Raw genomic sequence first — 24,199 nt, forward strand, 5'->3', positions numbered from 1 at the left:
AAGTCCTAAGCCCCAGTCAATGTGGTAGGGACACAGGGCATGCCACACGAATCCCAGTAGGAAGGTGATGCCTTGTTAAGCCTTCCAGGCTGTTAAGTGTCTAGAGAAGCTGATGAAACCACTGCAGAGTGCGTTAACTGTGGGTGCTTTGGTTTTTGACTACAGACTGAAAACAAAACTCTATTGTATAGGTTACAGAATGAACTTGTTTAGGTTAATAGCTGGTTTTGTGACTCTCTGAGGTAGAAGGATTAGAGACAAACCTTTGGGACTGTGTAACATATAACTGTCGTCATTGCTTGGGCCATTAAGCTAAGCCCCATGTGCCTCACAGCCCTGCTTACCTCAGTGTTCACAGTACCTTTACTGCCATGTGGGAGATGCAAGTGGCTGATGATTCTGCTGTGCTGGTCACATTTCTCCCAAGAGCTCAGGAATAGCCCATTACTAAAGGAACTTTGGATAGAGCTAGGGAGAGCTGTTACATGAGGAATCTTTTTAGCCTTGCTTTAGGAATGTGTTTAAGTAAAGAAGTTGGAATGTTCACAAACATTTTCCTCTCTTTCAATTCTCTATCCCTATGTTTATACAGGATATGACCAAAGACCAGATTGCTAATGAGAAAGTGGCTCTGCAGAAAGCTCTGTTATATTATGAAAGCATTCATGGACGGCCGGTATGTGATGTAGTAAATTTTCTGATTGGGGTCAATTATCTGGCTTTAGAAATGGATTTTCCATGTTCAGTATTTTACAAATGGGGTTCCCTAGTGTCTGCTTTCTTTACTTTTAGGATAAAGGAGGTTACTATATATTTACACCATAACTAAGCTTTCTGAAGGCTTAGCCAATAAGAAAGTTCTATCTAGTAGATGTTGAACTTAATTGGGTTCCAATGAAAAATTTGTTTGCAAGTAAAATTTAGTCATTAATGTACTGCTTTAAAGGAAGGAATGGTGGAGGGGCCAGGGGTTGGGGGGGCAGAGTATAGGGCGTAAAGACCCCTGGAGTTTGAAGACTTCCCTGTCCCTAGGTCTCCCCCGATAAGCTGTCACTGACTGTATGCTTCCTCATCCATAAAATGAAAGGTGTTAAACTAGAATGATCTGCCTTAAAATTCAATCTCTCTGCAATGCAGTGCAACTAGTGTTTGTCTGTAAAGAAGTTCCAGCTGCCATTCAGAACTAGAAGTGTGAGGAATCCAAAATATGGCTTTGCCTTTTCCTAATCACGGAAGCATTTGCGGTGGCTTGCTGTTCAGCAAGCACTGCTGGAATGTTTGTTGTTAGCTGTGGGGGAAGCGGTAGCACGATAGGCTTCTGCTCTCTTCCTTGAAGAACTTTTCATCACACACCCTTCTTGTCAGTCATTCTTAATAACCTTTTGTTCATAATGTTGTCAGAGACCTAACAAAACAAATTCTTGAAAGCAGGTATAAGGAAGCATGAAGTTTAGGTTCACTGATTATTTTTATATAGCCAAAAAGTATAGATCTCTTTTTCAGTCTTGGCCATGACTATACGATAGTCTTTTCATCTAAAATATGCTCTTTTAAATAAAGAAGGTTCCAGAATAATTCACTAGACTCTAAGGTGTGGGAGGGTAGGGATTCTGGGCTTTGTTCACCTAGTGGTGACCCCAGTCCTCAGTGTCTAGCACCAGACCTGACACATGACACGGGTCCAATAACTATCTGTAGAATGTCTCCTTGGTGGCATTTTATTCTGAATTTATCAGGTTTAAATGTTAAAAAAAAAAAATGCTGCCACTGATGATGATTTATTCTGCTGGCCTGTCCCTGCAGTGGAAAATACTGACACTCTGGGATAATGTTCATGCTTCAGCCAAGCTTTGTGTGGGATTTTTTTAAAGGCATTGAACCAAATAGTAAATGCTCTAGAGCTCAAATACGCTGTGAAACTTTCTCCTTCTCCACTGGAATGTTCAAAATGTGTAGAGGAAGAAGTGAACTTCTTTTATCAGAGAGATGCTCCTTCTCCACAATAGGCTCAGAACCCTAAAGTATAGATCTCTGTGTAGCCGTATGGCAGGCCTCATGGAGAAGGTGTGTTTTCCTTCTTTAACATTTCCTCTTTTCCTTCTGTGGATTTGGGTTATGACATTGATAGACACCTTTAAGGACTTCCATGCCCAAGGCCCTTAGGAACTCACAGCTGTGTTCTAGATAGACTTCACCTTGCTGCCAGTTGAGTATTGTGTGTGCTGTAGTATTTGTTGCTCTGAGTTGGGAACAGATTCCCTCAATCAGTCTGGACTGGGTCAGACACATAGAATTGGCAGACCCAGCTTCAAAACCAGCCCCACTGAGATGATGTCTGTGACATTGGGCTGCTTAGGTAACCTCTCAGAGCCTTGGTGCTTTGTCTATATAATAGATACCTGTTATAAATTGCCAAGGAGATGAAATGATATTACACACACACACACAGACGTTTATCTGTGTATATTTACCTGTAGGATGTCTGCCACTGAGGAAGTGGGGTGGGGTGGCTTTTACTGGGTTTGCACAGTAAATGATAGTTTTCACTTCTGTTACAATTACATGTTCTACTCTCTGTAGCCTCCTTCTGATTAAGTGATTAAATCAGGCAAAAGAATGTGCATTTCATAGCCCTCTTATTACGAATATGAACTATTATTCTTGGCCCTGCCTTATTTCCTTTCATCACCCTTTCAGGTGGGTCTGGATTCTAGCATCTCATAGGGTGGGGAACAAATGCTGTAGGAAATTTGAGCATCATTCATTTCTGGTCCCGTGCCAAACTCTCTGCCTCTCTCTATTTGGAATGTGATGCTCCAACCTCTTCAGGAAAAGCAGAGTTCATTTGATATCTGGCCAGTCTGAAAAACAAATCAAAGAGTAAACTTTTAATTCTTAGATTTCTGGTGTTACCATGGACTCTGGACTGTAAATACCATGTGGACAACACTCTTCTTAGAAGAAAAATACATGTACTTCCAGAGTTAAACTATTGTTCCAAACCCCAATTGTTCAGAAAAGCAGGTGCTCAGAATTCAATGGATTTTTTCTGAGTCTACAGATACTGATTTAAAAGGGCACTAACTAGTAAAATCTTAGGCCGAAACGGTAATCAGCTGCTTCTGTACATTTTTAGCAAAGCTGTTTGCTTTATCAGGGCACTCTGCAGACTTATATATAAAAACAAAACACTCATGTATACACAGGCATATAATTCCCTATTCTTATTAAAGTGTGTCCTTTTCAATATTTAAGAATCTTCTCATCAAAAGAGCATGTCACAGAAGTGCAGTAAATAACTACATGTCACTGTGTTACTGTCTGTGTAACCCACTATTTGATAATAAACAGAGGGGAGAGAATGGGTTGCCTGATCAGAGCTTCTGGTTCTTCCTCAATGGAGTATTTTAGTCTTGTGTGTTTTTAAACCTTGAGGACCCTAGACACATCCATGTTCAAATTTAAATGCAAATTCTGGAGCCATTTATAAATATTCTCCTTTGGTTAACTGCTGTTTTGGATTTTCTGATCTTTTTACAGTCTGTTATGATTACCTGATAACGAAGAGAGAGTTGTCATTTTTCAAATTAATAGGCCAAGAATGCAACAGTTATAAGAATCCATCTCATTTTGTCTTCTCCTTCTAGCAGTTTGATGATTCAGAGGTATACCCCTCACACACAAACTCAAAGTACTTCTTGTTTTATCAAGGAGAGTTTGAGGCCGCATAGTTTGTCTATGACATAATTTCTCACAAAGTTGTGTTTCTGTGACACTGTTCATAAGCACAAATTTTTGTAAATTCAATATAGGCAAACTCTTGGCTTGGAAGGCAGAGTTCTTCGTTATGAAGGCAGCTTGGCCAAACCCTATTAGAGAATAATGCTACATCTCTGTGCTATATTGACAGCACTATATCCTTTATGCTGTATTGACGTGCTACTGATTGAGCATCCCGAATCCAAAAATCATCACAGTTAAAGATCCTACTTCTTATTTGTGAAAGAAAACAACTGGAAGTCCATAAACCTCGGATCTGGACCCAACTCTGTGGCCTTGAGCAAATCATTACCCTCTCTGGTGCTTTAATTTTATCATCTAAAAAATAAGGCTTTTCTAGCTCTTAATATTTCATAGTTCTAATTTATCTTTATTTTTAAAGTAAATACATTGATCATTTTACCTTTCACCTTTGTGGTTTTGTCAGGTAACAGCAACTAAACTGATACTGCAGTAAGGAAGTTTTATTTGAGGCTAAGACCAAAACCATCACAAAATATAAAGGCAGACAAATGCAGCTGCCTAATCAGGCCTTTATGATTTCTGTTCAAGACTTGCCATTAATTAAATGTGGATAATTGTTGGCTAGTGTTCCCTTTGTGTTTTGAAATATCCGAAACTTACGAAACTTACGGGGCAACCAAATAGGGTAGTAAGAGACCAGTAAATGACAATTTATTTGAATCATTAAGGAAAGACGGAGTGGAAGTGCCGCATTCTCCCCTTAGATCTTCACATCTGGATATTTACGTTGTTTCACTTATGTGCAAAAATACGTCTTCCGGATAACCCTAGTTCCACATATTGGAAGACCATTCAGCACTATCACTTTAGATAAAGTTTTGAAGACAGAGGAGTGAAAGTACTTTGAAGAGAGAATATACTATATGCCTGGCCTAAAGTCATTTCCAAGCAATTAGGAAGCATAAAGATTTTCTAATTTGATTTCTGCAATTTACCATTCAGAAAACTGAGGCTGAGAGAATTTCAGTAGCTCATTCAGAGCCCTGTTCTTGGTGGGCAGCAGAATCCCTGAGCAGCTGATGAGTCAAGAATAAGAGACGTCAACTCAAACGGTTTTCCTATGGCAGATTGAATAGCTCTTTTTTGACAGTTCAACGAAGGTCCTGCTTTGTTCATATAACTACTGATTAAATTTTGACCCCACTTACAAACCGAGCACTGATCGTTATTATGATGGGTAAAAGTTGCATTAACTTTTAGTATCACTGAGCCTTTGGCTTCAAATATATATCATGAAAATGATTATGATAAAAATCAGGTCATTATTCTTACACCTTTCTCTTACCTCAGACTTAAAGATCTTTGATATTTTTAGTGCTTCTGTTAAATGACAATGGTTTTGTGGAATCATGAGTTTTAACTCTCCATAGTCAAAAACACTGGATTTTGTCAGATCACCCACATGTGATTAGTTCCTGGGGACCACTTATTGAAAACATGAGCAATTTGTAGAAAATCTAAATATCAATGGCATGAGCCGAAGAATTAAGCCAGTGATCTTCCTCATCTATTCCAAGTAGAAAACTTTCTTTTTGAATAAAGAGTAAGAATGAGATTGGTTTGTGTCAAATTTGTTGTAACTGGTTGGTTTTACTTTCAAAGATGTTTCTGCCAAATACATACTAATGGATGCTAGTTCACAGTGGGGATGCTGGCTGGTTCCTATGTCTATTTTTAGTTTACTTTGGTTACTCAACCATCTATTGTTTATCTTGCACATTATATTTCACCATGTGTCATGTGCTGACATTAGGATGCACTTTAATCTCATCTACAACATGTTCTATATATTGTTTAAAAAATTATTTCATGTGTCCGACAGTCCTAAATTCTGTCATTTTACATATGACATTGTACAAATCATTTCATTTCTGTTCCTCACACTTTTTTGTGGCTGTCGTTGCACTTTTGTTGAAGTACAGGTTGAATATCCCTTATACAAAATGCTTGGGACCAGAAGTGTTTCAGATTTTGGATTTGTTCAGATTTTGGAATATTTGCATTATACTGATTGAGCATCCCAAATCCCAAAATCTGAAATTCAAAACGTTCCAATGAACATTTCCTTTTGGCATCATGTCAGTTCTCAAAAAGTTTCAGATTTTGGATTTTCAGATTTGGGATGGTTACCATATATAACGTAAGTGCAGAAACAAGCCCAAATTATAAACATGTGTCTTGATGAAATTTCACAAAGTAAACACACCCAGGTAACCAGCACCCAGATCACAAAACAAAACGTTGCTGATCCTCCAAAGGCCTCGCTTATGTTCCCTTCCAGTCAGTACCGTGACTCAAGGTTCCACAGAGAAAAACCACTATCATCTAACTCTGTGGCTGTTTCTTATTTTTGACCTTTATGTAAGTGGAATCTGACAGTATGTTTTGTGTCTGGTGTAATTTACTCGGCTTTATTATTATGAGGCTAATCCATGATGTTGCATATAGCTGTGATTCACTCATTCTCATTGCTGTGTAGTATTCAATTTGGGGAACATACTTCATTCTATCACTGGGCATATGGGCGATTTCTGGTTTGGGACTATTTCCAGTTTGGGATTACAGTGCTGCAATGAACATTCTTACATATGTCTTTTGATGAACTTAAGGCCACCTTTGTTTGGTATATACTGAAGAGTGGAATTGACGAGTCATAAGTTCAGCTCTAGTAGGTACTGCCAAATAGTTTTCTAAAGTATTTCACTCTTACCAGCAGTGAAGGAGAGTTCCAGATGTTCAGCATCTTTGCCAGCACTGCACACAGTCTTCATTTCAGCTGGGTGGTAGGTGTGTAGCGGGTGACACCTGGGGTTTGATCCTTAGTCTTTTTCTGTAAAATAATTTGAGACCCTTCTAGTTTTGACAGTCATTATTTGTAAAATTATAAAACTCCTCATGGTATAGTAGATAGTGGAAGAGGAAAATACCAATTGCCCATTAGTTATCTGATAACAGAAGAGCAAGAAATAAAAGGCTGTTATTCTTGTTGATCTTATTCTAACTTGTCAAGTTTATCCAAAGCACACTTTCTGTTGATCACTTTGAGAAAGGCAAATACAAAAGGCAACAAAGGATCATCCATTTCTTTATAATCCAGAGTCATCTTTGAAGTTGAAGGCTCAAAAAACCCATAAAAGAAATGGTCAAAGCTAATGCTACTTGCCTTTCTTACCTCTAAAACTCTTGCCTTATTATGTGTGAAGTTGTAAGAGAATGCAGGAGACAAACAGCTAACTTGAAACAAAGATGCTTCATCTCATTCCCCATTTAAGTAACCAATGGGACTGCATCTGTGAATCAGGTACACCTATTCATGTTTGAACCATTTATTCACTCATTTGATATTTATGGAATATTTCCACCAAGTATTCAGGCACTGAAATAGTTACTAGGGATACAAAAACATAAACTCCTGCTCTCAAGGGGCTACAGTCTCAAGGAGGAGACACGTGTCAACATATCGCTACAATAGAGTATAAAAGCATTTGTGAAATTGCAGGGTATGCACCGGCAGGGTGGTGAAACAAAGGAGAGAATGGGTGAGTCTCCCAGAATGGGGGATATTGGAAGAAGGCTGCACAGGGAAGTGGCTCTCGATCTGGAATTTGCCAAACAAAAGAGCAAAGAGGAAGTCATGGCAGGGTAGAGGGAATTAGACAAGAAGGTTGAGACAACCTACTTGATTGCTGGAGCTGGAGGTGTGATGGGGAGGAGAAACAGCAGAAAGAGTATGAGGCGCTTCCAATACTGTACCAGGGAGCTGGGTGTGATTCCTCCCCACTGCCTGGAGAATCCGTCCTTTAAACATTTTTTAGCCCTGTGCCAGATTCTATTAGGGATATACAGATGAATCAGTGCATGTATTTTTCATCAAATGTTCCTTGAATACCCACTGTTTGCCAGAATCTTGTTCTTAGAAACATAACAGTTTCATAGAGGAGAAAGAAGTGAATGAACTACGTGATATGTCTTTTGTTTTTTGTCTTTTTTTTTTTAAAGACAGTCTTGCTCTGTCACCCAGGCTGGAGTGCAGTTGTGTGATCTTGGCTCACTGCAACCTCCACCTCCTGTGTTCAAGCAATTCTCCACCTCATCCTCCTGCATAGCTCGGACTGCAGGTGCCCACTACCACACCCAGCCATTTTTTTTTTTTTTTTTTTTTTAAGTAGAGATGGGCTTTCACCGTGTTGACCAGGCTGGTCTCGAACTCCTGACCTCAGGTGATCTGCCTGCCTCAGCCTCCCAAAGTGCTGGGCTTACAGGCGTGAGCCACCGTGCACAGCCTACATGATACGTCTTATAGCAAATATATGCTTTCATTTTCCCTGGGCTCAGAAAATAGTCATGTGGGAACTCTGAACCTGGAGGAGTTTTAAGCAGGAACCTGAGAATGATCCTAGTTTGGATTTAGAAAAAGTTGTACTACCAATGGAGTGACATCCCCTGATCTGCAGCTGAAGTAGGTAATCTGAATATTTATTGAATAAATAATATTATCAGTTTAAATAAATTTTGTGAGGGTAGTAAGACTTAAGTTGCATCATCTGGAGTTTCTCTAGAATTACAAAGGCCCAGAGCATGCTTAGACAACTGGTCGTGACTCCCAGCAGCAGGCTTCTCATAGCTCTCGTTCTTGCTTTTCAGGTAACAAAGAACGAACGTCAGGTGATGAAGCCACTATATGACAGGTACCGGCTGGTCAAACAGATCCTGTCCCGAGCCAACACCATACCCATCATTGTGAGTAGAATACCTTCCTGTGGCTGCTACAACACCTTTCTGCTTGAATGGGCCCTGGATATATGAATTAGGGCCCTAACCTGCTTTCTCATTAAAGAATAGGCTTTAGTGGCTGAATCAGCCATTAGTATCCATGACCCACAGCTTGAGGAATGAAGACTTTATCAAAGACCCCTGAGGCTACATTTGTTAAAAATGGGCAAATCTGAAGCTGATAGAATTTATTTTTCCCTTTTGGAGGACATGCTTTGCCCCAAAGGCATGTACATCCATTGGATGTGCTGGGCCAGATGGACAGAGCACCAAGCGGGCAGGGCTGTGCTTTCTCCAGCCCTCTTCACTCCAAAGAGTGCTGCTGTGGTCCCAAGGCCCTCTGCTCATAGTCCCTCCCATCCAAGAGGAGATAACTCCCTTGGGAATTGTGTCCAGGGAGAAAATCCTCTGAGAAACTCAAGCAAGAGGCCCTTCTTCTTGGAGGGTGTGGCAAGGTGTAGGAAAGGAGGCTGCTCATTGAAGTTGCTGTCAGTGGCCACCATCCTTGAACTTTGCTGCTTTTGGCTCCTGGATTTTGATTTTGTCAAGAGTAGGGAGCAGCAGCTTGCCTTCAGCGACAGGACAGTCTTTAAGGCCCAGCCACCTGCTCCCATCCCTCATCCCAGTCTCAGCATTTCCACCCCCAGCTTATGAGTGGGGTGTTCTGCCCTGCCCGTCTCTCGGGGAAACATTTGCCTCTGTTTCAGTGCTCCCATCTCCCCTGCTGGCTTTTAGGCTCTTTAATAAGCAGACACAAACTCACTTTGATGTTGCCGTTGCAATACATACTCATCTTAGCCGCTGCTCCTGTCTGGCCCGGCCTTAAATGCCCTTCTTTCTAGGCCTAGGATATTGTCTATTTCTTTTAACAATGTATTTAATGAAGAAAGGAGGGTCCAGAGATCTCAGGCAGGTGTATTTGAAGAAAGCCACTTTAGTGTATTCTGGAGGAATGTCCTAAACTAACAAATAAAACGATTAGATCCAAGGAGTTTTCATTCTCCAGGCAGGAACCCATAGTGTCCCTAAGTAGGGTGAACGTGCAACAGAGAAGTCAGCTCCCCTTTGTATTGCTTTCTGAGCTTATGTGATTCTCCTTAGCTGACTACAGCCGAAGTGTTCTTGTGGCTACTGTGACTGGCGGGGGCAGCGGTGGGAGCAGGTGTTTCTCCTCGGGTTTCTTCTGCGTGTCTGCCGGATACAGTCCTGTGCTGTTCTCGCTGTACTCTGTCCTCCTTGATTTATGTGTGTGGGCGCTGAAGGGAAGCAGCAACTTGGAAAAAGAACTTTTGTTGTTTCAGGTTTTCCTGGGAGTGTTTGGCAGGGAGGGGTAAGAATGCAGAGTTAAAAGTTAACAAATACTGGTGAGGTCAGAGGAGGCCGAGAGCTGGAGGGAAAGGGAAAGGGATTCGGAATGTAACCTACTTGTTAACACCTGTCACAGGGTTCCCCCTCCAGCAAGCGGAGAAGCCCTTTGCTGCAGCCAATTATCGAGGGCGAAACTGCTTCCTTCTTCAAGGAGATAAAGGTGAAGACCCCAGCTGCTAACCCATTGCTAAATCCGCACCAGTTCCCTCCCTCCTCCCCTCCCCTCCGGTGAATGGAAAGGGGGTGTGATTGGGCCTTTTGGTGATGGCTTCTCCTAGCATTCCCTAAAAATCAGTAGCTGCATATAACCGACTTTCAACAGTTCCCTGTGAAGAGTGCTGATTTCTCCAGTCTCATTTAGCTGATCTCTTTGGTTTTATTTTATTCCCCGCTCTTTTTTGTTTGTATTATTTGCTGTCGTTCATTTTGTTTTTACTTTGCTTTCAGGGATTATTTTGTTTGGTTTTGTTGTCCACAATGCTTTTCATTTGGTTTTGTTTTCTGTATTTGGGGAATGGATTTTCTGTATTCCAAAATCTTAAATTAGCTCATGAGACCAACTTTAAAAGGAATCTCATATACGGTTTATAGAAAAATCAAAATTAGCATAGGAAATAGATATAAACATATAAAACAATGCAAAATTTGACTTCTACAAATAGTAGTTTTTGACAGATTTGCGGGTGCAATATTTCCAGCTTTTCCTTCTTGACTGTCTCATAGCACATTTAGTCCCCAGGACTAATTTTAAAGTCTGCTCTTAATTTACAAATGAGGTGCTGTGAATGACTGATAGCTGCCAGAACATATGTCCTGATTTTTTTTTCCAGTAATACGGATTTTGTACAGATAATCCTTGTCATCAGTGGCTACTTTTGCTAGAATGGGAGATGGAATCTGTGCCCATAGACCAGCGTGTCTCTGCGGGACCCTAACTGGCCCGTACTAGGATCAGCCTCTTTCATGTTTTTGTTTCTAGACAACTGAACAAACTGGACTGCCTTATACAGAACTCTAGAGATGAAAAATCAAGGGAAATCATTTTTTTAAAATCAGTGATTGTTTTTCTAACAGTCATTTAATTCCAAAGCAAGAGTTAAACCTGAAGCAGAAGTGAGTTTTAAGAGTTTCACTTGTCATATTTCTGTGACAGTTCCGAGCCCGGGGTGGTCATTTACATGCTATAGTTAGGAATGATTATTTCAGTATATGGGGGACTCTTGTCTACTGAGGGAAACCAGTTGAGAACTTCTCCATTTTCTTGTCTGAGGTAAGGCACCACAAGCTACAAAGTCTTCTTTTATGTATTCCTTTTCTTGCCTTTTGCAGATCTTAATACTTCATATGCCTAATTGTATGGTATTAGGCAATGACTGTGCTCACTGTATTAAGCAGAACTTGTTTCATGAAAATGCTCTAAACTTGGTACTTGAAATTTGGGCCAGTATACTATATTGTGTCTTTAAAAATTAGAGCTATTTTCTTACAATAAGCTTGATGTTAATGAAAGACAAATTTTGTCTGGCTGGTAATGTCACCCAAGAATGAAACCACAGCAATTGGAGAAATTTGGGTAATTGTGTGTATGAAAATTAGCATGTTTCTCTTAGCAGCATGCAATAGAACCATTACTAGATAAAAATGTGTTCTTGAACACATCCAAAATATAGACACTTAATAATGATTTCACTAGATGAATTGAAGATAACCTAATGATGGATACTCTTTTTTATATAAAAGACATTTTTCCCATTCTTATCCTTTAGCTTAATTTTTTTTCACAAGTATATTTTGGCTGTGGTTTATCTCCTGGCCCACATCATGGTCAAAATTTCAGATAATTTTGCAACGACTACCTTGCTTTTGTAAACAGTGCTGTCTTTTGGTTCATTTTGTTCCTGTTGGCCAGGCCTATTAGAATGTATTTTGACTGTACTAAATCTTGGCAATTCCAATTTAGAATTTGGTGTGTGTGCAGATAAGATTGTATCTAAGTGGTTTCTCCAAAACTCACCACTGGTTTTAAATGCTTTTGGGAGCGAACCAGCTGTATATGAACTAGAGCCAGCTCAAGTTCTGAAGGCCTAGATTTTCCAACCCAAGGTAACCTAGAGATCATCTAGTCAGTTCTCCTAGCCAACATAAGAATCCCCCCTAAAACTTCTCCGGCAGAATAAAGACATTGTCCCTACAGAGAGATTCCATCCTCAAGCTTGAAACGTTTACAGCAATGGGAGCAGTTAGGTCACTCACTACATGAGTATCAATAATAGCTAACAACTTATATTATTGGTTTTATAATTATCTTTCTTAATTACATAATATGTAATTTAAAATGTATAGGTTTGATAAATACAAAAAGTTAATGAAAATAGTTGAAATTAGAATATTCATAGTTATTATCCATTTATTGCATTCTATCCCATAGGCTTAGTTTTGCCCTTTGGAGCACCATGAAATAAACACACTGCTTCTTCCCTGAGAGCACTGCCTGTATTTACAGTCACCTGCCCTGCCCACTGTCACTCCACACCCTATGACAATCTGTTATCCAAGTTCCTCTTACTCTTATGTGATATGGGTTCCAGACCTTTCAGTGGTCTCCTAGCTCTGCTGTGTGCACACACACTGGTTTATCAGTGTTGCTGTTAAAACTGATACCCAGAACTGGACATTAATCTGGATATGATGTTAATCAGAACAGTGAACCAAAGACTAGTCTTTACCTTGATCTGGATGACTGAGACCTTTTCATGCCTCCAATTTCTTGCCTATGCAACTGTCAGGGTATTGGGACAGTTATTTATTTTGGCCTGTCTGAGGATAGGGTGTCAGCCTCAGCACTGCTGACCTTTGGGGCCGGTAACCGTTGTGCAGCACTGCCCTGTGCTTTGTGGGTTGCTTACCAGAGTCCTTGGCCTCCACCCATTAGAGGCCAGTAGTGTGCCACCACAACCCCTTCACCAGTCGTGAGAGCCAAAAATGTTTCCAGACATTGCCCGATGTCCCCGAGGGAACAGATTACCCCCATTGAGAACCACTGCTCATGGCCCTGGCATGGCTCACACTTTGCTGTATACGTCTGCATTGCCACTGATGTATCCAGCCTTTCTTTTTCCTAATTAGAGGGCCTTGAATTTTTCTAATTTGTTACATCTCATACTTCTATTTCAGCTGTAGGAAATACACTAAATCTAGCTTTTGTATTCCAACATATCAGATATCCCTACCCGCTTTGTATTATCTGTACATTTTGAGAATATGCCTTTTCTTTGTCCAAGTGACTCAGATACTGAGGAAGGCAGGGTCAGGCACAGGGGCTGCTGTAGACTGCGCTTCAGGTTCACGTCACCCTTTAGTCATTACTCAGCAGAAATGTGGGCAGCCAGCTTTCCTTTCATAGTGTCTGCTTACCTGGTTGTTTATTGAAATCCAAATACTACATCTATCAAAAAAGGAAAAATGGTTCGTTTTCGTGACTCATTTTTAAGGAACCAGTCTCATCAGTTGATCACTGATTATTTCCCAATTGCTTATATATTATCTATGTATTAATTTCTTCTAGAATCTATCCAGTCTCTACAACACTTACGATGATTGTCTTATTTGAAAATCTATTTGCTATTTTTCCTCGTGATTGTCAAAGGCTACTAAGGATAATTTTGTTACATTTATCTCAAAAAATATTGAGTGCTCACTATGTGCAAGGCAGACTTCCACATTTTTAAGTTCTCTCAGGACTTTGGGATATAATTGATAAGACCTAGACACCTGATTTCATTAAAGGCCGTTAAGTTCTTATTTGTAACTTCGTTAGCTGTCCCAGGTGTTTATGCTCTTCTAATAGTTTTTTGTAGTTCTCTTTTCAAACTGAACTACTAGACTGCTTAATAGCCATTTATTGGCCATATGCAAGCATTGGCCAAGCTCTGGGGACAGCAGTAAACAGATAGGCCCCAATTCCTGCCTCCACTGAGTTATGGTCAGGTGCTTCTACCCTGTCTTCCTTATCCAGGGGAGAGGAAGGAAGAGAGGGAGCAGAAAACTGATGTGCACAGCCAGTGTCTCAGGTGTGCCTTATGAGGTACCTGACATACATTATCTCAATTTTTATCAAAACTATGTCGATGGGAATTGTTATGACTCTTAATAAAACAAAAAGAAGCGTGTTCATTTAAAAAGTCAATTTTACTTTGTAAATTTTTAAATGTTTTTAACAATTTAAAGAGACTCAAGATCTGAAGTCACAGCTGAGACAATCTGGAAAAGCCACCTAGCTTTTGCCAATTTTATTTTCATAGCAATACTTTGATATCAGTTATATGATAGTCCTTTTTTGTTTTGCTTGGTTTGGTGGCTTGTTTATTCCCAGTATTTCTCTTCAGAAACACCATTATTAAACATACCAAAATTCACCATGAACCATTTGCACACTTGCACTTTGCCCTCCAGCAGGAACTGCTGCTGCCTCCAGAGATTTTTTTGCTGCACTGCCATTGAAGCCATTTGGTTTACCTGTAATAACTGATGCTGTGCATACCGTTTTTCATATAGCTGTATTCTGAACCAATTTTTAAATTTTTTTAGGATAGTAAGTTATTCTCTGTGGTCTGACTACCTTTTGGCAGTACATCACTTCTTTTGAAATCTTTCAGACTCTGATATTATCTCTTCCTTAGGCTTACATAGCCTTAAATTGGCTCTAAGAAATGCTGATCTGGCTTTATTATTTTTCTATTTGCATTATCAATACAGAGAATAGCATACTTTTCTTAGAAACTTGTATGCTGAAAAATAGATTTTTGGCCCTTGGAAGTTCTTTGGAAAAGCTCGAGTTTTCTTATTTTAATCACGAGAATATAATGTTTCAGTCTTCTTAAAATTTCCCTAAAATTCTGTGCATTAAGCAACCATAAAATACTTTCTAATCTCAATTCTTAAATAGAAAGGTTGTATTGTTTTATTTCAGAAAATGTTCAGACTGATTTTTTTTAAAAAGCCCTCTGAGATACACAAGTAGTGGAATCCTTTAAAGCACTGGTTACTGGTGATGAATTTTGTTTTGTACTGTCACAGCTGGAAAATTTTGGATCCTTTTAGTTCATCTGATTTAGGTTATAAATTATGATGGTTGTTCCTTCTTACCCCATCCTGACAACTATTAACATGCTGTTCACTCATTTGAAAATAGTTTTGCATTCTGTTTTCTCTACTGAGTGGCTACGTTGTTTGTGTTCTTAAATGTGTATATTTATATTGAATACGGATATTCAATAATATATTTGTAATGTACATATGTATTGCTAAATGTAGATACAGAAGAAACTATGGTGTCTGGTAATTAAATGATTATTAAATGATACTCATAAAGTGTGCCCCAAAAAGTGACCAGATTTTTATTGGGGTTGCTGTGTATCTCCAGGAAGAAGAGGAGGGGTCAGAAGACGATAGCAATGTGAAGCCAGACTTCATGGTCACTCTGAAACCCGATTTCAGTGCACGATGCTTTCTGGACCAATTCGAAGATGATGCTGATGGCTTTATTTCCCCAATGGATGATAAAATACCATCAAAATGCAGCCAGGACACAGGGCTTTCGAATCTCCATGCTGCCTCAATGTATGTCATTTCGGTGGTGGCGGTGAAATGTTTTGGTAAAAATAGCTCTCTTAAATATTATCTTAGCCTTTGTATCTAAATAAATTAGCTGATAAAATACATGTGACTACCTGGGGTGTATCTGGATAAAACTGATTTTTTTTTAATTCTTTTTTATATGCTTCAGCCCATATTATTTGAGGGAACTTTTGAGTCTTGTTTAAACAACCAGAAGTTCTCTCTCTAAATGGCACTGTGTGGTTCTGTACATCACAGCCCATCACTTAACACACGCTGAGTACAGACGTCATCTTCTTTCAAAGAAAAATACGACAAAGTGCCGTGGGATTTCACGAGGCCTAAGAATTCCCAAGTAGCAGGAACCCCCAGAAGCTGGATCTGTTGCCAGCATGTTTGGCTTTCAGGAAACGGAAAACATCCATTTCCGCTCTCCCTCAATGCCCTCAGCAGTTTCTGGATTTATTTGCCTCCCCTTTCTGCACAGCTCCTGTTGAGTTACACATTCATTACATTTATGACAACTCAAATTTAACTTAATTTCCTTGCAATGCTTCCTCTCTCAGACCTGAACTCCTGGAACACCTCCAGGAAATGAGAGAAGAAAAGAAAAGGATTCGAAAGAAACTTCGGGATTTTGAAGACAACTTTTTCAGACAGAACGGAAGGTAGTGCCTGTCTTCCCCGCCCTCCCTTCCCCACCCTGCCGCACCACACACACCCATCCCTTTTGTTTTTCTGTCAGATCTGTGGAATGCCTTCAAACGGGGGACTCTTCTGCATCCTCCCTGTAACCTGGTCCTTGGGTTTGTGCCCAGGGACCCTCAGAGGTTGACTGTGAGATGATGGGATTTGTGTGGACCTCCCAGAAGAAATGCTCTTTGGGTAATGCCCAAGAGTGATGCAGATTCAGCTGACATTTATGAAACGAACCTGTGCCATCAAATTCTTATCTACAATGAGCAGCAGGAAGCTGCGTTTCCAGCTGGTGGTGGCACCAGTGCTTTTTTCTTAAGAAGCCAGAGGTTAGCCAAGTGGCCATAGTGGCACACCTGTAGCTCTAGCTACTTGGGAGGCTAAGGCAGGAGGATTCCTTGAACCCAGGAGTCTGAGGCTGCAGGGAGCTATGGTCCACCACGGCACTCTATTCTGGGCAATAGAGTGAGACCTCATCTCTAAATAAAACGAGCTAGAGAAACACAGGAAAGAGGGATCTAAGTATTACTGATTTTCAAGCTCATTTCAAAAATGAAGGTGATAATTGCCAAGTTTAAATGAAAAATATGTATGAAAAGCAGTAAGTCGGCCAGGTGCAGTGGCTCACGCCTATAATCCTAGCACTTTGGGAGGCCAAGGTGGGTGGATGACATGAGGTCTGCCTGGCCAACATAGTGAAACCCTGTCTCTACTAAAAATACAAAAAATTAGCCGGGTGCAGTGGCACAGGTCTGTAATACCAACTTCTCTGGAGACTGAGACAGGAGAATTGCTTGAACCCGGGAGGCCAAGGTTGCGGTAAACCGAGATCACACCACTGCACTACAGCCTGGGCTACAGAGCGAGACTTCACATCCAAAAAAAAGAAAAGCAGTAAATCTACCTGGTTGATGGGCTGGCTCTCGCCAGTGAATTTTAAGGCATAATTTAGTCTTTCATGTTTACAAGTAACAGCACACAAAACATCTTACTGAAAGTCACAGTAGGAACCCGAGGAAAGAACCAGGAACAGATTTGCATCTCTTACATTGGAGTTAGGTTTTATCGTTTTAAATTGGTTTTAACCCAGATTACTGAAGCTATGTAAGTATTGTTTCTCTTGAGTCCTCTTTTATACTTCTTGAAAGTTTGGGGAAATAAAAGCACCATAAAAATTTTTGTCATTTAAAATACATTGTATTTCAGTTTAGTTTAACAATTATTGTGTAAATTTACTTTTAGGATCTCTGATTTAGATATGTCTCATATTTTTATGCCTAAACATTTGCTTTTCATTTCCCACCCATTGCAGAGTATTTAGAAAATATAGGTAAGCAAATTTAAGTAGTAATTCCCAAAATAATAATAACCAAAGACAAATCACAATTAATGTTTTGATGTGTATCTTTCCAATCTTTCATCTAAGCCTATTTTTTCGTTTATCCTTTTTTATATTCTAAGTCACATTATGCACAGATATCTTATACACGAGGAAACATGTAGAATTATGCAACGCCCAGGTTTTAAGAAAATGTCAATGGAGGACATTAACTTAATTGTCAAAAATGTTTAGAACTATGAGGGACTTGGAGATAAACTCTGGTTCCATGACTTCATGTCTGAGGAGAGTGAAGCCCCTCAGAGTACAGTGGGGGCCTGCGTTCCAGATGCTCCAATTCCTGAGCACCTGTTCCTTGCCTGCCCCCTGAGAAACCACTAGATAGAATCCTTTCCTAGAACAAGGCAGGGTATGAATAAGATTGGTTTATTTTTAATTCATTGAACAATTTAAGCCCCATGCTATCTTCCTTACCCACATTAGCCCTTTAATAATAAAGGCAGGGAGCCTACGTTTGAATGTCTGCCACGTGCAATTTCCCATAAAACGCAAAGCAGCAGCGCACACCGCATAGTGGCCAAGAGCAGGCAAGTTATCTGATTTCCTGTGCTGGTTTCAACATGTGTAGTATAGAAATGGCTCCGTCTCATCAAGGTGTTATAAGGGTTATATTAGATCATGGGTACAAAGTACTTATCACAGGGCTTGACCTATAAGCTCTCGAATACTTGTGCATATAAATAGGATGCATGGAAAGTTACTCAAACTATAAAGGCTTATTATAGTAGTAGTATGGAATCCAGCTGCTGAATTCTAAGACTGTTTTATGATAAGCAGGAGTACTATCTGTTTTTGGAAAAAAAAAAAAAAAAACTAAGTTGTGGATGGATTAGTTGCTAATTAAAAATTTAAAAGTTCACGAGATGAAATATATAAGAATGAGAAAACAATTATGAATAAAGGATTTTGGTGTATGAGAGCTCAATGTGAATTCATACTTAGAGAGAATGTCTGCATTTCTTAGCCTTCTTGTCATACAAGATGCCAGATTAATTATATAAAAACTCAGTTGCATGATGCCTTCTGGGTGAAACATTTTCATTATTTGTCTAAATCCAGCTCCAGTCTTAAGACCAAGGGCCACTTGGCAACACTGATTGTACAAGTTGATAAACTGCAATGTTTCTACACACAATGATAATTTGCCCGATGAATAGTATCTAGCAAAGACAGGAAATGATCCTCAGACCCTTTTTTCCTTTATTTGCATTAGAAATGTCCAGAAGGAAGACCGCACTCCTATGGCTGAAGAATACAGTGAATACAAGCACATAAAGGCAAAACTGAGGCTCCTGGAGGTGCTCATCAGCAAGAGAGACACGGATTCCAAGTCCATGTGAGGGGCGACCCCCGCCCGAGCACAGGGGGCTGGTAGCTGCAGTGAGAGTTTACTCTCCCCTGAGAAAGAGCAGCTCTGGAAGGCAGCCTTGGAGCTGGCCCTGCAAAGCATGCGGCCCTTCTGCCTCTAGACCATTTGGCATCGGCTCCTGTTTCCATTGCCTGCCTTAGAAACTGGCTGGAAGAAGACAATGTGACCTGACTTAGGCATTTTGTAATTGGAAAGTCAAGATTGCAGTGTGCACATGCGCATGCGCACAGACACACACACATACACACACACAGTAGTGGAGCTTTCCTAACACTAGCAGAGATGAATCACTACATTAGACCACACTCATCTACAGAGAATATACACTGGTCTTCCCCGGATAACTGAGAAACATGAGACCATTCTCTGTCTAACTGTGATAAAAACAAGCTCAGGACTTTATTCTATAGAGCAAACTTGCTGTGGAGGGCCGTGCTCTCCTTGGACCCAGTTAAGTGCAAACGTGCATTGGAGCCCTATTTGCTGCCGCTGCCATTCTGGTGACCTTTCCACAGAGCTGCGCCTCCCTCACGTGTGTGAAAGGGTTTCCCCTTCAGCCCTCAGGTAGATAGAAGGTGCATCTGCCCGCAATGGCAGTGCAGTCATCATCTTCAGGGTGTTTCTTCAGGACTTCCTCAGCTGACAAGGAATTTTGGTCCCTGCCTAGGACCGGGTCATCTGCAGAGGACAGAGAGATGGTAAGCAGCTGTATGAAGGCTGATTTTAAAACCAGCTGATGGGAGAAGAGCCTGGAGATTCTTTCCTGAACACTGACTGCACTTACCAGTCTCAGATTTTATCATCAAATACCAAGCCAGGCCAGCATGCTTATGGCAACCTGTTTGGGGCTGTTTTGTTGTGGCACTAGCCAAACATAAAGGGGCTTGCTTAAGTCCTAGCCTGCATACAGAGGATCAGGGGAGAGAAGGGGCCTGTGTTCCCAGCCTCCTGAGTACTTACCAGAGTTTAATTTTTAAAAAAATATCTGCACTAAAATACCCAAACTGACGGGTAAATGTAGCCCTCAGAGCTCAGCCCAAGGCAGAATCTAAATGACACTATTTTCGAGATCGTGTATAAAAAGAAAAAAATGTCATTCTGTCTGGCCAATTATAATTTTTTTCAAAGACTGTCACAAAGCTGTCTATATTAGACATTTTGGAGGGACCAGGAAATGTAAGACACCAAATCATCCATCTCTTCAGTGTGCTTGACGTCACCTTGTGATGTGTTGTTACTTTAACTCCTGCGCCTGCGCTGAGGACAGCGGGTTCTGGGTCCACCTTTGTGCTCTGCGAGGCCGAGCCCAGGCGTCTGCCCGCCCGCCATGGCTGACCAGAGACGGTGCTTCAGGAGCTCTGCCTTTGACGACAAGTGTTACAGGATGAACACACAGCAGAGCCACCCTCCTGTATGTTTTGAAAGTTGCCTTCTTAAAGGGCACAGTTTTAAGGAAAAGAAAAAGAATGTAAAACTATACTGACCAGTTTTCAGTTTTAAAGGGTCGTGAGAAACTGGCTGGTCTAATGGGATTGACAGCAACATTTTCCATTGCTGAAGTGAGGTAGCAGCTCTCCTCTGTCAGCTGCATGTTAAGTCAAGGATGGGGAAAAAGAATGCCTTTAAGTTTGCTCTTAATCGTATGGAAGCTTGAGCTATGTGTTGGAAGTGCCCTGGTTTTAATCCACACTCAAAGACGGTACATAATCCTACAGGTTTAAATGTACATAAAAATATAGTTTGGAATTCTTTGCTCTACTGTTTACATTGCAGATTGCTATAATTTCAAGGAGTGAGATTATAAATAAAACGATGCACTTTAGGATGTTTCCTATTTTTGAAATCTGAACATGAATCATTCACATGACCAAAAATTGTGTTTTTTTAAAAAATACATGTCTAGTCTGTCCTTTAACAGCTCTCTTAAATAAGCTATGATAGTAATCAGATCATTACCAGTTAGCTTTTAAAGCACATTTGTTTAAGACTATGTTTTTGGAAAATATGCTACAGAATTTTTTTTTATGCTACAAATAAATGAGATGCTACTAATTGTTTTGGAATCTGTTGTTTCTGCCAAAGGTAAATTAACAAAAGATTTATTCAGGAATCCCCATTTGAATTTGTATGATTCAATAAAAGAAAACACCAAGTTATATAAAATAGTGTATGGGATGTTGTGTTTTCCTTGGTAATTTCCACTAACTTCTTATATCTTCATGGAATGGAGCCCAGATGAAATGAGGGGAAGCCCTTCTCACAGTAGATCTTATTTGAAGACATGTTAGTCAGTGGTTTCTGGCTCTGCCAAGGGAGATACATTCCCCAGCAACCATTTCAGCAGCCCGGAATCTCAAGGCACTAGAAGCGGTGTCTTAATTGGCTTCACACAGACAGAATGCTCTGGACTGGGGTTTTTCCTTTGCTGTCTTAGAAATGTGTGTTTATTAGCACATACCAACAAAATAAATGTCAAGAGTTATTTCGTAAGTCTAAACTTCTTAAGAATTAAAGATGGCAGACTTATAATTTTCATAAGCACTTTTATTTTGTTCAGTCTGGAGTAAACATTGAAATAGATGTTTATATTAAGTATGATATCATTACGTTTCATCTTTGAATCCTTTAGTTCAGATTTCACGTTCTAAGACTTGTAGGTGCAAGATTTAGGATAAGGGCTAGCTTAGAAGTTTTTCAAGATGGTAGAAGTTTGTCCTGTGCTGCTTTAAAAAAAAAAAAAAAAAAAAAAAAAAAAAGCTAGTACAATTTGGTGACCTCCAGATGAGGGAAAATTTCCGTGAAAGACCAAATCAAATTTCAAACTGGAATACTAATTATTTTTTTAATTACCAGCTAGGATGTTGTCAGCTCTCAAGATTTCTTCCATTTGCCTACCAGTTCAAAGAAGTCAAAAGATTATTATTCATTGCAGGGATCAGTGATGTCTCCGTAACAGTGTTATTTTTGCTTTGTCTCATCCTAATTCATTGTTTGGGTGGCAAGGGAATAGCCTCTTGCAGGGTGTGCCTGCTCCCAGGTGTGACATTTCCAGCCAAGGACAAATGCCTCAAAGCTGTGCGGTGTCATAAATGTCACACTAAGGTGTCCCAAGACCAGCAGTCTTGGAACCCCGAGGGCTGAGCATTTGTAAATGTGGTTGAGCTTGGAATTCCTTATAAGGTGAATATTTAGGTTTACTATCAGCATAAAGGGATGGCCATGGTGCTAATTAAGCTAGTTCTGCCCAGGGGTTGCCTAGTTCTCAAGAGACAGAATTGGGCCCTGTGTCCAGAACGGATCGCAGAGTTAAGGAAAATCAAAATTTTAAGTTTGGATCATTTTTGGTTTTAGAGCTTTTTAATCTGATGAAGATGCCATTTTCTTAAGAGTAACACCTTATGCTTTTGGTGGTATATTTATAGCTGAACACCATAAACTGTTGACGGCTTTGTGAAAGCTGGCTGTAGTCTCAATTCTGTTCTGCTCGCAAGAGGGGTCTTCCTGCCACGCTGCTTCCTCGTTTGTTTTCCCCTAGTGGGGAGAGGTGGTTTCTGCACCAAGATTGATGCCTCTGTGATGCTCTTTTTTAGTATCCACTTAGTTACATCAATGAGGAGGGACACACCACGCTACAGTCTTGAAGCAGTGTTTCCTCTGAAGCTCTTGTGTTTGACAGAACTCGGTAAGTGCTTTCCTTTCCTTCATTCATTTCCTTTTATTGTTTTTTTCCACTTGACACTTAAAATGTACTGAAGAGTAGACTGGCTAAACATATTTTCAAATTTTTATATATTCAAATTGTGCACACTGGCTCTACTTTTAAGTGGTGACCAACACAGCACACACCAAATCAGAGTCACGTATAAATGCACTGCACAGTGGCACTGGCCACTTTCCCAAGCAGAGATCATGTGTGTGCCTCAAAACGCAGGTTTGGCAAGTCCTCCAACTGAAAACACCCATACAGTCATGAAAATCTCCACAAATAGTTTTTGTAAAAAATATGGGCTCCTAGCTATTTACATGACATGTAAGCGGAAGGCATTTGAAATTACCACTTTCCTTTTTAAAAATGTAAAATGCACAAAAAACATTTTATACATGACTATTTTGTATAAATGTAAAATATTTTAAACTGTGAAAGTTCTAGAATTTTTGACAGTGCCATCAGGATCAGGGTCTGACCTTTCCCCTCTTTAAGGAATCCTGTGACTCCCTGGAGCCCCTCAGAAGCCTCCTGGGGATTAAGTTTTTGTTCTATCTCCAGGCAGGGCACTGGAAGGTGATGCAAGCTGGGCGTACACTTCAGGCATGTCCGTTTTGTAGCTAGAAAAGTGGGTTTGTGCTCTATGCCCAGTTGCCTTTAAAATAATTCATAGAAAGCGTTGGAGGAGTGCAGTAATGAAGGCATTAAAGCAAATTTTTAAAAATTAAGTACGTTTCCAAAGCCAATGAGGCCATCATGAATAAATACATTAGCCATTTACTATTCTGAAATTAATAAGGCCACCAGAGAACTGAGAGACTTGGAGAAAGACACGTTTCAGTTGTGTGGAGGGAGCACCTCATCCTTTGCACTGCCTGTTCCTGTCTGTGGCCAAGTGTGCCCTTGCTCAGACCTCGAACAGCCTGGAGAGTTGGGCAGCAGGAGCTCCATGTCCCACCTGACAGCTGGGTACACAAAGCTGCCATGGTGGGTACGCATGCAGTGTCCTTTATGTGCTGCTATACATGCTCTAAGTGACAGAAAGTAAGCATTAAAAATATGCTAAGCCTGAAATTAAAAAATAAAAAAGGCTTGGAATAAGGGCCTAGTGCTAAAACAAGGATTCAAACTCAGATCTGTTTGGCTTCAGAGTGCAAAGATGCAATACTGCTAACACAGATGCAAGTTAATGCTGTCCTGCCAAAACTGAAGCTCACCCTGAATAATTCTGGTAACTATGGGCTCAAGTAATAAAATTTGGGCAGAAACGACAAGCTATATTTAGTGACTCTCATTTTCTTCAATATTCTGATGTTGCCTCTTTTGAGGGACCAGAAAGTTATACAAGCCCAAGTACACCAGGTTCCACAGCCTAGTACAAAGTCTGATGTCCTCTGAATCCCCCCAACAATGTTTTCACTTCTAGTCCTATCATAGCTTGCAGAACTGTGAAGTACCTGAATGAAAA

General features: G+C 40.3%; 1 protein-coding gene across 12 annotated transcripts in view; it reads left to right on the plus strand.

Moving 5' to 3' along the window:
* Positions 1-19,264, plus strand: part of LOC105479633 (family with sequence similarity 13 member A) — a 377,790-nt gene extending 358,526 nt beyond the window's left edge. For 10 of the 12 annotated variants that reach the window (XM_011737705.3, XM_011737709.3, XM_011737712.3 and 7 more), the window contains 6 exons: positions 593-676; positions 8,449-8,544; positions 10,022-10,105; positions 15,368-15,564; positions 16,128-16,229; positions 18,870-19,264. In XM_011737705.3, the coding sequence (XP_011736007.2) occupies positions 593-676; positions 8,449-8,544; positions 10,022-10,105; positions 15,368-15,564; positions 16,128-16,229; positions 18,870-18,996 (690 nt within the window). In that variant the 3' untranslated portion in view covers positions 18,997-19,264. The remainder of the gene's footprint in view (positions 1-592; positions 677-8,448; positions 8,545-10,021; positions 10,106-15,367; positions 15,565-16,127; positions 16,230-18,869) is intronic. The other 2 variants (XM_011737710.3, XM_011737717.3) reach the window with 1 other exon arrangement.
* Positions 19,265-24,199: the final 4,935 nt, after the last annotated feature.

Source organism: Macaca nemestrina, chromosome 3, assembly GCF_043159975.1.
Source record: "Macaca nemestrina isolate mMacNem1 chromosome 3, mMacNem.hap1, whole genome shotgun sequence".
NCBI classification, from domain to species: domain Eukaryota; kingdom Metazoa; phylum Chordata; class Mammalia; order Primates; family Cercopithecidae; genus Macaca; species Macaca nemestrina.